The 13,074-nt window shown below is 36.9% G+C and overlaps 1 protein-coding gene across 2 annotated transcripts in view; it reads left to right on the top strand.

The window, feature by feature from the left end:
- The window catches only part of LOC145688265 (uncharacterized), a 249,611-nt gene that overhangs the window by 166,883 nt on the left and 69,654 nt on the right, over positions 1-13,074 (top strand). For both annotated transcript variants that reach the window (XM_081762246.1, XM_081762247.1), the window contains exons 11-13: positions 5,390-5,557; positions 6,739-6,904; positions 11,609-11,724. In XM_081762246.1, coding sequence (XP_081618372.1) covers positions 5,390-5,557; positions 6,739-6,904; positions 11,609-11,724 — 450 coding nt within the window. The remainder of the gene's footprint in view (positions 1-5,389; positions 5,558-6,738; positions 6,905-11,608; positions 11,725-13,074) is intronic.

Raw genomic sequence — 13,074 nt, 5'->3', positions numbered from 1 at the left:
GAAGAGGTTGGCCATTTCAAATGTCTGGGAAGTATTTTGACAAAAGACACGTGCTGCACCAAAGAGATCAGGTCGACAAATGCCATAGCCAAACAAGCATTCAACAAGAAAAGGCCATTCTTAACTAGCAGCCTTAATATTGGACTAAGGAAGAAGTTGGTCAAGTGCTATATATGGAGTATTGGAGTTGATGGTTCAGAGACTTGGACATTACGGAAGTCAGAAAAGAAATATTTAGAGAGCTTCAAAATGTGGTGTTAGAGGAAAATGAAGAAGATAAAATGAACAGAAAGTGTAACAAACGAAGACGTTTTAAAACGGATAGAAGAGAAGAGGACGCTTCTAGTCACCATCCTTCGTAGAAAAGCCAATTGGATTGGACACACCTTGCAAGGAAATTATCTTCTTCATACTGCCATAGAAGGAAAAATTGAAGAAAAGCAAGGAATAGGAAGAAGAAGAACACAAGTGATCGATGATTTGAAAAAAAAATATTGAGAGTTAAAGAGGAACCTAAAAACCGACAAGCATGGAAGAAACATTTCCAGGTCCAAACGGAAAATTAAGAAGAAACCTCACTAGTCCCAGGACCTGCCAAAAGGCAGAATACTTAATAATAATATCAAGCAGTGTTAGAACAGACTTTTCAATCGGGACTCCTTACAGCAAAAGAAGTATACGTGGCCTTTTTTTTCTTCTTTCTTTGTTTACCTTCACTAGCTTTTAGAATTTGACGTGAATTCAAATACACAAACACTTCACACCAGGGGCGTCATTTCAGACTTCGCTTGGAGGGGGCAAGAGCACCACAGACATAGGACTTTCACGTTTTGTACTAGTATATTTGTAAGCAATCTATTAATGTTTATGTATTCCTCAAACTCTTGGGGGGGGGGCAATTGCCCCCTCCTGCCCTCCCTAAATGACGCCCCTGCTTCACACCCACACCGAATGGCCAAAGCACAGCGGTAGAACATCAGCTTAAGATTCGGAAGATGGTGTGATTGATCCTTCGTGGATAAATATTTCAACTGAGGAGATTACCAAGATTCTTCCTCGGTGTCACTATGGAAACTGTTATGGCCCTGTGATAAAATGGGTATTCACTGACTGAACTTACTGAATGGAATATCTTTGGAACAGTCCCACAAACTCCTGGTATATCTTTGATACTAAACATCAGATAACGGGATGATACAACCTGTCCCGGGAGTAACTACCACTTTTTACACAAAATAGTATTACTGCCGCGACCAAGTTGTATCCTCTCGGTATTTGGCCTGATGGTTAGAAATCAGGAGATTGAAGCACTGGCTCTGTGATAAATTTCCGAATTTCTCTAGTAGTAGCAGTTTTGGGATTAAGCTACAGTTAAAATCGTTTAAAAGAAAATACTTCTGAACGATTTATTTATAAAGAATCACTGATTTTTGTTAGCCTTATTTCCCCAGGCTTTAGTTAGTGGTATAGGTATACCCAGCGCTGACTCCGTTTTCCTTGGAGATCGCTAGTATCGCTTATTAACATCACAGCAGAAGGTTTCTACTTAGTTGCCACGGCCAAGAGAATTAGGAAACTAGACGTACTAGAGACAAGACTAGAAGGTAGTCGAGAAGGAGAATCAGTATCAGTAGCAAATAGGAGGTGTTGGTAGTAAATTTCTCGAACGATTGGGATACGAACAGCAGAAAGAATGACAGAAATAATAAAAAAACTTCTGCTCTCTTCTTTTATTGTATATTAAACAAGACGGCTCAATACTATTTAATAATAACAATAATAATAATACCATATAATTTAATGGATGCTATGCATTTGTTCTATGTCGCATAATCGATGGAAATTAATTACTTAATGTACGAAGACTTCTTTCGTCCAACACGAATGTAATGTTTTACTGCAGTGCATGCTATTTGTAAGTAAGCATCTCTTATTTTAGTATGACTTCCAACATCAAAGCGAATGATTATGCCGACTGCTTTTGCTTTTCTTCTGGTTCTTTGTCGAAAACAAAGAAGATAACCAGATAAGGGACAGAGGTTAAAAGGAACTTTCAGATGGTGAGATCAATGCATGCTCCTTACAGATTTCGGTGAATTAGATCTGTCTGTACTACCAACAAAAACGAGCCTGGAGATTTTTACTCGGAACGCAGGCTATTTCAACATACGGTATTCTGCAGTTGGTAACCTGTTGTCGAGAGATGTTTCGGTAGTAGTTTCACTTGTGGTCACTATCAATTCACCGTTTGTCGACCTATAGCCGTATCACTGTATGGGGCCCACTAGGGGGACCAAGATTTTGAGCAAGGGGGCCTGGCTCCCCAGGCCCTCCCTCGGCTCCACCACTGCTTTTATGCAATTTTTAGCATAATTAGAATATTACGAAACAGTAGTAAGTTAATTAGATATAAAACCGTCGGAACAAGATAGAATAAACTTTCCTCTTTGTAAATATGGGAGGAAGGACACCATACAAAAAGCATTGCATTTCCTCGTCTGTCCGATTTGGTTGATTTTTGGATATGTTATAGCTGAGGACCCCCTCGGTCAATTGTTTATATGGGGCCAACTCCCTATGACCAACCTTGTGACCTCCGGAGGTCACCAAAGGTCACAAGGTGTAAAAACAGCATTGCATTTTCTCCTCTGTCCGATTTGGGAAATGTTTGGATATGTTGTAGCTGAGGACCTCCCAGGAAAACTTTTATATGGGATCAACTCCCTATGACCAACCTTGTGTCCAGTGGTCACGAAAGGTCACAACGGGTTGGTAGAACTTTTTCAAACTTAGCATACAAAAAATAGTTATGTGTTATACTGGGCTACGGCAAATGAGGATAGTCCACGTAACAGTGTGAGTTTTGCTGACCTCTGGAGGTCACAGGGTTGGTCGTAGGGAGTTTGCCCCATATAAACAATTGACCGGTGGTCCTCAGCTACAACATATCCAAAAATCATCCAAATCGGACAGACGAGGAAATGCAATGCTTTTTGTACGGTGTCCTTTAACTATCCGAGAGCTATGTACTAAGATACTCCCTAACTTGGATAACTTTGGGACAAGTCAAGTTTCCAACGCAGTATGCATTAGAAATATAAAATGCACCAATTTGAGGTTTCTAAAGGGCATGCTTATTCTTTACTATATTTTCAACAATCATTTTGAGGATATTTGTTTGAAGGAAATGTATGTGTCAAAGAAATTCTAAAGAGTGCAAAATAACTCCCATTGTACAAAATAATAATTAAAATTAAGAAAATATAATGAAATACAAAAGTTGTGGTGTACAAATGCAACAACTGAAATGAACAAAAAGATGTCCGTAATCAGTCAAGTATAGTAATAATTTACATATTAAATATTTAATCAATTAGGTATTAGTCAATGTACAAAGCCAGCTCATTCACATTAAAGATTTTTTGGCTCTTCTTTGTGTCTGGAGTCTTCTTATTTGAAAAATCTCTTTCGTCGTGTAGCTTAAGTCGTTTTCTTTTTCTGTTCATTTCCAATAATTATTGCATTTTTTAACGATGCCGACCAAAAAAATCGGACAAACTTTCGAGTAATTCGTCCCGGAATACAGACCATTATCATAGTTTACGAGCATGTGCTAGGGTGGCTGGAAATTGCATGAGAAATAGTGTCTTCATTGGAATCAATATTCGTGTTCTCCAGTGATCCCAGGAACTGTCATCAAATTTCGTAAGGAAATGCTGTATCGATGTGACCTTACTACTGCTGGACACCCAAACACTTAGTAAGTCCGCAGAGAAGATGCTTCACCCAGCGAGAACGTTGAATTTCTTCCTCTGGATACATCATTGAAATTTAGTCACTGGCTCTCTTTTCTAGGAGTTGTGATGCAAGGAGGTTTCTCCCATCTTCTCTTGCTATCGCTCATCCTCTCTTACCACCACAGATGATGGCAGCCTCTCTAACACTGTATTACGAGTGTCACAAATTTATCCCATCAATGTTTCAATTTTGATAAAATTCACCCCTCCAAAACTACTTTCTGGTACACACCAACAATATAACATATGTTATATTTGAAGGTAACTAATATTCATTGTAGGTACCTATTTTCGTAAAAGCGGCTCCAGTCTCTACATGCGCGTGAACGTTTAGTCAACAATAGCTTGTTTCTTACATATCCACAAAACACTACACACACATTTCTTTAAACAAGGCAATTTCTCGTGGTTTCGGAAGCTTGATTGTTATTTTACTCTGAACCATTATTATTTTAGTTTCTAATTATTACTCGTGTTGTTCATTGAAATTTAACAATGGTTTCATGGCAGTGCATTTCCCATCGACTTTTTGTAACTTCTATGAAAACTTTTGACTTCTAGATATTTGTAGTTTTTTCTAATTAATATACAAAGATCAACCACGAGCACTATAATACAAATCATTATTACATTTCTAGCTACGAAACTACGTACTTCATCGTCTTTTAGAGACAGCTTAGCTTTCTTTTCTTGCTTTTGCCTATTGACAAGTTTCGACTAATTTTGAATAACTTTGTATTCTACCAGTACTAGTATACAAAGTATTTAAAAAAAAGAATCATCTGATTAATAATGTAGATAGTGTTCATAGTATAAACATAGATACTTCAGATTAATTTTATATTATACAGCTAATTATGAAGTTTCTTTACATACCAAAGCATATTTGCTCAACATGTCACCCTTGGGATGTACTTCATGTTTACATACGGTAGTCAAACTCGTCCCAAACATTTGCGACCATTTCTGAATTCACTAGTTCCATGACTGCTGGTGTGCGTTCCAGCAGTTTGACTGTTGTAGTTGGTAGTTAGAAGGGGGCGCATAAATGGAGTCATTTATAAATCTCCACAAGAAAAAGTGCACACAGTGAGATCCGGAGATTTTGATGGCCAATGACGTAAAGCTGAATCTTCAGATCACTTATGGCTAATCCATTGTTGAGGAACGTAATAAACAACTTCAAGAGCAAGAGAAACTCGTGTCTTGGAATTGTTTATAACATCGCCTAATACTCTGAGCGATAGGAGCTGTAACATCAGGGAATAGTCAACAAAATGCATGCTGAACTGTTGTTACGAACTAACACTCCGCGAAGCGTAGAATGCAAAATAATTTCTGCTATGCAGACCACTAAAATGACAGGTGAAGGAAGTGCGCTACTGCATTCTACCGACAACCGTGTAAAACTTGAAAATTTCTTCTTTCCAATAATTTATTTTTGGTACAAAACTGATAAAAGGCTGCATAGTTATGATTGTTTGAAATCGAATTTTTTTACTTTTGAAACCCACTGTATATTAATTTTCTTAGACAGCAACTTAAAGTGTATTTAATAATGAATTTTTTCTTTCTTAACTTTTATACACCAGCTCCATGCATCAAAAACTGAAGAATATCTGAGAGGAAAAGAGCTCGGGAAACAGGAAACTTTGAGTGGAGCTTTAGCACAATTAGAAGCGGAGATACAACCCATTGAGCAACCATTAAATGGATCCCCTGCTTATAGAAAACGACTTGCTTCTTCATTATTTTACAAGGTAATTATTCAAATTTGTGAAAAATAATTTAAGTGTTTAGTTTAGTTAACATTTAACATTTTAAAATTCGATCAATCAGTATGTAGCATATGAACAGTGAGAACATGTATAGTAATGTACCAAATTGGGAAATACTTTTATTGTTTTGAAATTGAGAGTTTTATCACCTTACGTTTCATCAACTCCAATCGGGAACTAAAGGAGTAAATCTTAAACTTGAATAGAACGTCTTGCTTAATAAAAATAGGTTTCTTGTTTTGGAAACTTACCCGTAAAAAGTTCTTGAAGTTGGGGTAAGGTTTCCCTCTTTGTCCTTGACTCTCAATCAATAGCAATTGGTCCCCATTGGAAAGTCTGAAAAAATGTGTACCGAATGTTTTATTATTTTTTCTTTAATGTTATGATTAACAAGTTTTTCTCATCTCCTTTCATCAGACTAATTTCAACCTCAAAAAATAAAGTAAGTCTATAATCCCAAACCAAATACACACTGTTTGAAAAATCAGAGATTTTTTACGAAATTTTCGGAGAGAGACAGAGAGGATATTACAGAAGTATAGTGGAACATAATTTCCTTTCGCCATAAAAACAATTTCTCAGTCTTGACAGATTTCAACCCCATGTAATAGAGTTAATTGGGAAACATCAATTAACATATATGACATGTTGCACCAAAATAAAATATTTTAAAGAAAGTTATTAATATCCCTTTCTTAGCAACTCATCTCTCAGTTACAAATAACAATCCTGCCTAATATCATCTAATTTGCTCACGGAGTTCCGAAGATCAGTCAGTAGGTGGTGAGTGGCATATTCGTGCGTCATGCAACAGTCTGTAATTTGCTCCTCCTACCCCAGCATCGCCTATCTCTCTCTCTGCGAAATCCGTGCGAGTGACTGACAGATTCGTATTGTGTAAAACATAAAGTTTCTAGAACAAAATTCATGCCCTTATGTCCAACTGTCCCAAAGAATCGTGTAATAATAGTAAGATTTCTTAGTATAATAATTATAAGATTTCTTCAGTTTCCTCTGTCACTCAGGATTGGATTCTCGCGGAAAAGTATCTTTAAAATAATACGCGCTCCTATGAGATAAGCCCTAACTCTTTCTTTCATATACTGTGTATCCCTTTTTTTTTATTTGCTTAAGTTTTGAATATATATTTTTTTTTATTCTAGTTTGTGCTGCATGTAACTCAATCCATAGCTGGCTCCCAATATAGAAGCGGTGGAGATCAGCTTATAAGACCTGTTTCGTTTGGAAAACAAACTTTCGATACAGACAAAGACGTATGGCCACTGAATAAACCAATAGAGAAAGTGGAAGCTAGAGTCCAATGTTCAGGTAACAATCATTGCATTGATTTTGATGAGAATATTGCTAATTGTATCAGTACGGTTTAGGTAAATTTGAAGCTTAAAAAAAGATATTACTTCAACGTCTCACAAGGGCCCATCCGATTAGGTGAATTCAATTGCTGAAAATGATTATTAACACTGGATTCAGCAACAAAAGAAACAGAGAAAAAGAAGGTGTTTAGTGGCAGACCGTATACAGGGTGGGAGCTAAATGAAGGCAAAGTGCTAAGATAGCATGTAGAAAATGTCAAGAAATGTCATCTTAAACATGAAACGATTAGATAGATTGAGGTCAAATGGTGGATATGAGGAATGCGCGTAGAGCTCCACTGAATTGGAGTAATGTGAATCATGGGATACATCCGAAAAGCCACTATTTTGGAATTAGAGCAAGAAGAATATACGGGAAAGGGGTCATGTGACATATGACTCTTGATGCACACCGTCTATTGAAATCAATAGTGGCCAATACAGTTTGAGACCTCTGTGATGCCACGCTATAGCAATGTATCAATACTGTCATAAAGGTGACGTAAATGAGGAACTAGAGACCCTGTAGTAGGTTCCACGAGCATGTTGTATCCACGAGGGGTATAAACAGATAGAATCGAATCCTGGAACATCAAGAAGAATGTTTACAACATGTTACTAAATGAGAAGTAGCTCCACTGGATGAATGCTGGAGTGGTACCTTGCACAAAGACACCTGTCCCATGCAGAAACAAGATTGTATCCAGGTCTATCACACACAAGGTTGGCAAACCATTTTGGCAGGATGACGAAGAGAGACTTAAATTGGCAGATGAATTCGTAACACGAACGAAGCACGTGATTGCATAACACAACCTTCTTCCCTCACAAGTTTTCAATGCTGATCAAAGGAGTTTCGACAAAGAGCTGCATTCCGGATGGACTTTGTCGTTTCAAGGCGAGAAGAGAATATATACTGAAGTTGGATCTGCATCAGCTACTACCCATTCATACATGATATATCCTGTTGTTTCCATGGATGGGAAATTAAAGAGCCCTATGTATCTCCTCTCCACCGAGTCAAGTGGCCACTTTCCAGCCAAAGAACGTCCCGATCCACCCAATATTCGTTCATATGCTGCTAGAAGTGCAAATATGACCAACGACAACCTGAAAGAGTTCATGATTGACGTTTTCTGGCCTTCTATAGAGCAGATAAAACTGCTGCTCCTCGTTGATTCATGCAGAGCCACTAAAAATGAAGAGTTGGTGCAGAAACCGAACAATGTTGAACTTACCCGACTCCTTATCCCTGATGGTTGCACGTCACTCATATAACCGCTGGATGTGTTCTTCGGTTCGTATAAGAATTTCGTAAAATATATAACAGACGCTGTTCTTCTGACACTGACTTTAAAATTTGGTAACGGGACAACTTCATGAACCTGCAATCACTCACCCACTACCAGTTTACAGCATCAAGGTTCCAAGCTATGAAAAGATACGCTTTCTACAAAACTGGATATTTGCAAACAGCATCTGGCGCATTCGTGACACCTGTCGACTAATGCTTCAATTTCAACACTGGAGACAGCTGTGACGAACCCGATTGTCCATCTTTATCGTTGTCTTCATTTTTGTATCAACCACACAATCATTCTTAAGGTCCATAACAGTTGCAATTAAACAGAAGTCTCAAACTGTATTGGCCACTATTGATTTCAATGGGCGGTGTGCGTCAAGAGTCATATGTCACATGACCCCTTTCCCGTATATTCTTCTTGCTCTAACACCAACATGGTGGTTTTCCAAATATCCCCCATGATTGACATTTTGCCTATTCAGTGGAGCCCTTTCCGTGAAGCATTCCTCATATCCAACATTTGACCCCAATCTCTCTAATCGTTTCATAATTAAGATGGCACTTCTAGTCATTTTCTACATTCTATCTTCGCACTTTGCCCTCATTTAGCTCCCACCCTGTATACGGTCTGCCACTAAACACCCTCTTTTTCTTTGTTTCTTCTGTTGCTGATTCCAGTGCTAGCAATCATTTTCAGCAATTGAATTCACCAAATCGAAATGGTCCCTTGTCAGCTAAATTAGCTACTTTATCAGAATTCTTCATATAAAGATAAGAGAATTGTACTTTACGTAAACCCAGGTGTCACCTTAGGCAATTTTCCACCCCCTGCAATAGCATCAATACCTTTTCTAGAAAGAACATATCATAAAATCCAAGACAATCACGTTACCCCCATTATCATTTTTAGTAGCGTTAATAAAAATAGAATTTACCGAATCTATAAAAAAATAGATTGTTAATAAGAATAGTTGTAGCATCGCTGAAAATGTATGAGATTATCGTATGTTTGTCAGAAATTAAGTTTAAATTAGAAAAGTATATGGTCCATATTAGGCAAAAGAAGGCGATGTACGGTACCTACATATAAGATTGCGCCACATATCACTTACAATAAAAGAAAAAAGTTTGCCCTTGCCTTTACTACCCGGAACGCCTCATATGCTCTGTCCCTAACGTATCATGAAGAAGAAGAAAAACAGTTGAAAGCTACCAATGCCTTTTCCATGGGGCAATTGCAAGTATGTAGCGACTCTGGACGAGGCATGAGTGTATCTGTCGGAATGTGATAGAAAGAAGGTCACCTAATGTACCCGAGATTCCAGAGCTCGTTTTAATTGCGTACTTGAAACCCAATCACCATTAAACCATGCATGGCATTATGGTTGTTGGTGGTGGTTACTGCTATAATGGCAAACTTAAGCTATGTAGAGTAGTCAAAGAGGCAAGACCAATCCAGCTTATTACCAGTCGAATATTTTAGAGCCACTATTCCACCATGAAATTTCATTTCTACATAGCAGTGACACATCTTGCATTGTCATTCACAAGGCCAAGATATTCAAAGTTCAAGTGACGTACAATGGAGGGGATGCCACATAAATGGGAATGCATACACTCCCTTTTACAGGCATTCCTGTGGAATCCCTAATGCGTTCCATTATTGAAATGGCCAAAGGCCATCGACAGCGACACACGTTGGAAAATTTTAGAAAAGTTTCTCAAGGGAAAGGGAACACCCTTGATCAAACTCTGCTTCAATGCAATCTCCTTCAGTAGAAAATAAGATTTAGGACGATTGCCAGCAGGCACGACGTATCGAATTTCTTCAGCTGGTAAGTTTGTCATATTTATTACCGTAAACCTGAAACGATTTTCAGTATTTATTTTAAAAATGAAAATGAAATTTTTGAGTTTTACGTCCCACGGTTATGCCGGTTAGGCTAAAGGAGACGGTGATTATGAGAGATGAATGAAATGGTGGAATGAAGAAAGTGGGAGAACCCCGAGAAAACCCACGCACACGGTGTTTGTCCACCACAAAGTTCACTTGGAGGGAGCAGGGTTTGAACCCGGGACCCCAAGCACCAGAGGTGAACGCTCTACCACTGTGCCACCGCGGCCCCAGTATTTATTTTAAATAATATGCTGTTGAGATATTACTTTATGTTGTGTTTGCCGCCTCATGCAAACGCACATGTTGCACACACGGTAGTGTCTGTCCTGTTTAGAGCTTACCATAAGTAGACTAAAAATTATAAAAGAAAGCATTATATTGAATAGATGAAGCAATATTTTTAATGTTTTGATATTATTACTATTACTGTTGAGTGAAAACCTCTGAGATAAATATTTAGCGCGAAAAAGGTAGGTTTTAGAAAACTCCACACTATTGACATAAGGAAGAATACTGGAGTAAAATTAGAAACACCTGCTTCGGCATAGTTTTAGAACCCAGTACAAAAGTTGGACTAGATTTGCTTTTTTCAAATACAACAATTACATAGGAAAAATACTAATACGGAAAGGTCTTATATTAAGGTCTTTTGTGGGTGTAGGGTGGAAGTTTAGTGGCTGTGGCGTTTAGTTCGACACCATAAATATGGGATTTCTAACCTACTTTAAAAGAGTGTGCTATTTGAATTCAATGTCTACTTTTTAAAATGTGCTATCAGTTAAATCCCCAAAATAGCTGTTCGGAGGAGGAACTACAGGTCACAGAATTCAATATGGATAATAAAATAAAGAAAACAAGTTAACTTGGAACCATCAATGCAGATCGTTGTAGTGCAAAATTCCATGAAATGCACCACAAACTTGTCCACAAATATCTACAAATGGTAAACATGCAGGTGTCCTCATTATGCACGACAATATTGTCTCACAAAGACAGTGCAGGTTCTCCAGGAGTTGCAGTAAAATCCTTCCTCAACCACCGCATTCTCTCGATATATCTCCTAACGACTACCACTTCTTATCCTATCCTGATCAGTTCTTGGCAAGGAAGAACTTCTCTGACGACCAGGGAGCAACGTTCGGTTGAAGACTTCATCTCACAAACTCCAAACTTCTTTCGTCATGGAATCTAATCGTTGGCTGAGTGTTGCTAAAAGCATGTTGCTGCAGCTGTAAACATTTTTACTAGGTACGTATTAGAGGGTTGGTCATTTATTTATTTATTTATCTTGCCTTTGAAAGTGGCACAATTCACAAGACATTTCAATCGTACCAACCCAAAATAAACATGATGTATTGGGAAACTATAAGCATTATGAGATAATATGAACTATGCTGCATATGTGTCTATCATTATATATATAAAGAAGTTAAAGTCATTTTTTCGTATTTTACCTACAGGAGAAGCAGAATATGCAAACGATATACCGTACCACCCTGAAGAACTTCACGCTGCGTTTGTTTTGTCAACTGTTGGAAATGCAGTCCTAATGAAAGTTGATGCTTCAGAAGCGCTGGTAAAGATTACTTGCTACTGAATAATTGTCCAGGTTACTTGATTGCAAATTTAAATTATACATACACAGAAACACTTTATTCATCGTTGTTTGATTATTGAAGTTTGGCGTTCCTTTTTAGCACCAAGGTTACTACTGAGGCGTCGATCTTCAGTTTGAAGTGAAATTTGAACTACCATAATATATTCAAATTTTCATGCTCTCCTACTGGAAATCGAAAACCGGGCCACGTGCCACATGCATCAAGGCGCACATGCCAGCCACTATTTTTGTTGTAGTTTATATATATATATATATATATATATATATATATATATATATATATATATATATATATATATATATATATATATATATGTAGTAGTTTATTAACAAAAGAATCAACGATAATGAGAATCTAAGTGTATATATATGATGAATTTCCGTGACTCGAAAATAAAGATTTCTTCTTGGGGATTAAACATGGAAAAAGCAATGCAAAATAGTCTTTTCACATTGCATCGAGAAATATAACACCTTAATTACTTAAGAATATATATGTTATACTTCTATAATATTAATGCATTCTTTTTCTCTTTATGTGTTCTGTGTATTTATAGATAAATAATTTAAATTCATATACTATATATCTATGCAATATGCAGCTAATTAAAATTTTAATTATTCTCCCCTGCATATCCATATTTGACTTTATTTCTTAAATTTGATTTGACCTATGTGTATTATCTGACCTCTTCTCTGTTTATTTGAAGCACGCTGAACCATTAAAAAGGAGAGTGTGAAACCAACAGCATGTATTACGCTTAAAATAAATATCGAACTCTTGCGAAACATAATAGTACTTACTGAAAGATACGTAGATTCTAAGACGGTATAGTAACTAGTGATGTTCTAGCAATTTTTAAGTGTCGTTCCATGTTGTGCATGGGAATGTAATTGTTATTCTCTTCGCAACCTGATTTTAAAATTAGGCAAAAAGATATCGCATTAAATAGTAAAAACATTATAGCCAGAAAGCAAGCTTTTAAATTGCATTGTAAATTATGTTGTACATTGTTTTCTAAAATTGACAAAAAATAACGTTATCAAACCTGTGTTAAATGATAACAAATTACAAATCTTGATTCCTTCTTAGATTATATATAAAAGTGATTTAATGTACTGCATGTTTAAAGAATGTACGGTACATCATAGAGCATCATTATTGTTAGTTTATAAAATTCAGGTCTTTGTATGTATAGTTAAATATCTAGCTATGTTTTGTTTAAAAATGTATCAACTAATTTCAACATAAAAACATTAATTTCGATATACAAAAAGTAGAATTAATATTTTTTTCGTCTATGAATC

The sequence above is a fragment of the Thermobia domestica genome, chromosome 6 (assembly GCF_964235325.1).
Source record: "Thermobia domestica chromosome 6, izTheDome1.hap1.1, whole genome shotgun sequence".
Lineage (NCBI taxonomy): Eukaryota > Metazoa > Arthropoda > Insecta > Zygentoma > Lepismatidae > Thermobia > Thermobia domestica.
Note: the sequence above shows the minus strand (reverse complement) of the source record. Positions and strands in the feature narration are given on the sequence as shown.